Here is a 4,191-nt window from a genome sequence, read left to right on the forward strand (position 1 = left end):
CCCCCCCCCCCCCCACTCACTTTCTGCTGATTCTTTCCCATTGTACCTGAACATAATACTACTTATTTGCTCAGGGCTGTGAGTGGGACAACTTAAGGCCTGAGAGCCCTCGGGGTGGTAGGTGTTGATATTATAGGCCTAAGAGCACCTGGAGCAACTGGCCTTTTGAAGAGTCTGTCCCTAGGTAGCCTAGTCCTAAATTAAATAGACCCATTAGATTTAGTCACAGCTAGTTTTGCAGCCTTTAGTTCAAGGCCTTTAAGACAGATATATATTCTGAATGTGCCAAAAGCAATAATTGTTAACAATTCTTTATTCTAGCACCTACAACAGAAGCCAAAGAAAATGACAAGGTAGGTCTACTGAAACCCGAAATAACAGATAAACCTTCCAAGATTTCATGTTTAACTTGTCTTTAATGCTTTGGAAATGCCATATTACTCTAATACAAGATGAATTTTCCCACCTTCCTACCCCAATTGGCATGAGGGTGAAAAGCACCTCATCACGTACAAGTAAACCTCGTTAAATACTTTGTCTATCATTAAACTGCTGCCAAAAGTAGCATGTGCTCAGCAATGGACCCCAACTATGAGACTGATTGAATGCGAGTAACCCTGAGCATGACTATAAAACATTTGGTTCACAATGGGCAAAATGCTGATGGGAACCTACAAGAAGGTTCGGTTGGTGTAGCCCATCTGAATAGGACATATGGCAGTGCACGCTAAGCGCAGTCCCCCTCACCACTGGCTTTTTAAAGTCATGGTGAGTCACTACATGTCAAACATTTTGACAACTTCTCTCCTACAGCTGAGCTGTGGTTTGCTTTCTTTCCCATTTCCAATGATTTGTGTTTCTTCACCAGCCTTCAATGCCTGGCAAGCATCACCAAACAGGGCCCCAACCAGTTCATCCAGAATCCCTCTGTTGCCCCCTCTCTCAGCCTGTCCCATATGATTACTGTCTCCCTGCCCTTTATGAGGTGAAGCCAGGCCAGGTTGCCCTTTTGCCTCATCTGCACAAAAATTTTTGGAGCGTCCCAGGACTTGTGACAAGAGCACCCAGTTCCAGTCATAAGTGGAGAGCTAATTAGCACATGGATCCTTATGAAGTAACTGTGCTAAAACTTGCGGCAGTTTCCAAAAAAGGTAGCATGCATCAATTCTAGATGAGCTAAGTCTATGGGTACTATACGCGAACTGCAGCAGCCATGTTTAATTTCAAGGTCATTTTTTTTTTTCTTTTTTTTCTTCAAATTTGCTCTTGACTTCCATGTGCTCAGGGAGAGAAGGGTCTGACAGTAAGGAGAGGGGGAAGGGGCTGCTGGGAGAAGATGTGTGTGTGTGTGGGGGGGGGGGGCAGAAGGCAAAGGGGCTCCCTGAGCCCCAAGATTTATTTTCCCTACTACAGCAGTGGGAGGAGAACACATTCAAGGCAAACCTCCAATAATTATATTCTACACCTGGAAAATTATAGCCAACTTAATTTTTTTCCAGTAATAGAATCTAATTATTGGGGGGTTGTCCTATAATAAGGATTGTCTTCTATTTTGAGTAAATATGATGTGTATTGACTGAATCCTTCATGCATGAGAGATTCTGCTGTATGTTTGAAATGTAAATGCTCTGGAGGTTTAGGTAAAGATTTCAAAAGAGGAGTACAGGAATTGGGTCCCTGAGTTCCGTGGGAGATGGATATGCAATTCCCTTAGCTGCCTTTGAGAATCCCAGCTTTGATATTCTGATTATTCATGGAAATTCTGATATGTTCTAAATTTGGCTGCATAACAAATAAGTCTTCAGTGTATGTGAGGGTGTGATGTGGGGGTTTTGTTAATCCTTTGAAGAAGGTGCCAGAAAAAATGGTCTGAACATCTGTCAAAGATAGGCTGATGCTTGCAATCCTCTAGCAAAACTCTAAGTTTCTTTGCAAGGTAACATACCTAACCAGAGGTTCATGCATGTGTGGAGGAAAACAAGTCAACTGGTGCCAGATGATAAAGATTGTTGATTGGCTTCTGGTTTGGGTAAGGATTGAGGGAAATCAGGTGCAGGTGGGGTATGGTGGGGGAGGAAATTTGGATTGTGATACATTAGAGAAGCCAAGAAGCAAATTGCTTTTACATGTGAAACCTTTTTTTAAATCTTAATGGCTGTCTATATACATGCTTGCAGTTGGGTGTTTTAATAAGAGCAGTTCCCAGGAGCTGCTCTAATAAAAACAACTTACTGTCATGTGTATTAAGCACCTGTACAGTTAAAAATGGCAGTGGGACAGTTTATCTAAACCTCATCAAATGAGGTTCAGATAAAGTGCCCCAGTGGCCATTTTTAAATGTGCATGGGCTTATACACGTGACAGGGAGGCCACACTGGAGCGTTCTAATTGAATGCAAACCAGCACATGTATGAACTAATGAGTCTTAGTTCTGAATTAAAACTGCTGAATTGCAAATCATCAGATTGTTAAGGACATATGACCAATTTACAAGTAGGTTTATCTACAGACAGTACTAAAAGAGTATTGGCCCTGTGTGTTTGGAAAAGCTAAGTTTATTTAGAAGCAGCCATGAAACAAAATATAATGTTTAGAAGTTTGAGCCTCAGTATTGGTGTAGCCCTTCACCTGCTTAGCTCTACTTCCATGAGTTGTTCAGTTGACTTTTAGCCTTTTATTGCATTTTTGCAAGACGTTATTGAACAGCTTAGACAGTTATACTCTTCCATCCATTCCCTTTCTCCCCCAAGTCCTTTTACTTTAGGAAAAACATAAATGTGTTGCTTTTAAGAATCCTAAAATTCTTATCTAAACCCAGATTCATGTCATACACGTAGAAATAAATTTTAACATTCTAGATGCATTGTTTGCCACATGACTTGTCAAAAGAGGTAAAAAAACCAATGCTTTTCTTCTTTTCACCAGAAGCCAAAAAGCTTCCTGTTTACCGGATCCAGGTAATTTTATTTTGTTTGAATCGCATTTAGCTTCTGCTCGCTTAAAGGAAATGTCCTTTCTAGCTCTGTAATGGACCTGGGTGACTAAACTAAAAAGTAGTGATAGACCCTTCTATTTGAGGATGAGTGAGTAAAATTTCACAAACCTGAGACTAGAACTGTATGGGAGATGATAAAGCAGTTTGATGGCTTTTGAAACTTGATGGTTTCGACACTCATTTTCATTCTGCTTTGGAATGAAAGGGAACTTTCAAGTGTGTGGTGGTCAGTTTTTCTATTACCATATTTTTTTTTCCTCATATAACACACCCCAAATATAACATGCACACCATTTTAAGAGGGCACCAAAAAGGAAAAATATTTTATTTTAGAGCACAGGTAAGTATCTGAGATCTGGTGTCTTGGGGGACTGAGAGGCTGCACACCAGGGCTGGGAATTTGGGGGCTGGGGGCCACGAAGTGGCCCTGACTATGGAACAATCCCTGCCCTATCTGGCATGCAGGTGGGGAGGGGGCCTTTCTTGAGGTCCAGAAATTTGGCAATAGAGGACTGGGGTGGGGAGCAGTGGCAGTTTTAATTGCTGTAGCTGCCTGAGCCGTGGCAATTAATGCTACCACTGCTCCGCCCCCTTCCCCTCCCACCTTCTGGACCTATGGGGAAGCCTTTTCCTTGCATATAATGCATAGTCCAAATTTCCCCAAGTGGTTTTGGGAGGGGAAAGGTGTGGGTTATTTGGGGAAAATACTAAACCTTAATGCCTTACAATTTAGGAAATGGCAGAGAGAAGGAAGGAGATTATGGGAAATCAGATTCAAGTGTTTGCTCTGCCTGATTCAGACGACCATGTGGCTAAAATCTTCTCTGAATCTGCTATAACAAAGACCTGATGTGGGTCTTCCACATGTCTAGAAATGGCAGAGCCCTTGAGAAGTCCACCAGAACCTTTGCAAATACTCTGGCTTCAGTGAGAGTTCATAGTAAAAAATGTTCTAGCCAGTTCTATCTAGAAATACTTGTTTGTGCTTTAAGGTAGATGAGTGGTTAGGAAAAAGGCAACCTTGGGCTCTGTTCAGTATAAAGATATATACTAGCCAATTGCCCATCAAGAAAGACCCGGGGGGCGGGCACATGAACAGATCCTCTTGTCCACCCCGCCCCACCCTGTGCTTCAGGTTTGGCCCTTCTCCCTCCTCTCCCTGCCCAATCTGCTGCTCTGCTTTCTGCTCCCTGCCC

General features: G+C 42.4%; 1 protein-coding gene across 3 annotated transcripts in view; it reads left to right on the plus strand.

Annotated features, from left to right (window-relative positions):
* The window catches only part of CUNH1orf168 (chromosome unknown C1orf168 homolog), a 59,898-nt gene that overhangs the window by 21,281 nt on the left and 34,426 nt on the right, over window positions 1–4,191 (plus strand). For all 3 annotated transcript variants that reach the window (XM_019501232.1, XM_019501230.1, XM_019501231.1), the window contains exons 6-7: window positions 322–353; window positions 2,926–2,957. In XM_019501232.1, the coding sequence (XP_019356777.1) occupies window positions 322–353; window positions 2,926–2,957 (64 nt within the window). The remainder of the gene's footprint in view (window positions 1–321; window positions 354–2,925; window positions 2,958–4,191) is intronic.

The sequence above is a fragment of the Gavialis gangeticus genome, unplaced genomic scaffold (assembly GCF_001723915.1).
Source record: "Gavialis gangeticus isolate Ggan-Ray unplaced genomic scaffold, GavGan_comp1, whole genome shotgun sequence".
NCBI lineage: Eukaryota > Metazoa > Chordata > Crocodylia > Gavialidae > Gavialis > Gavialis gangeticus.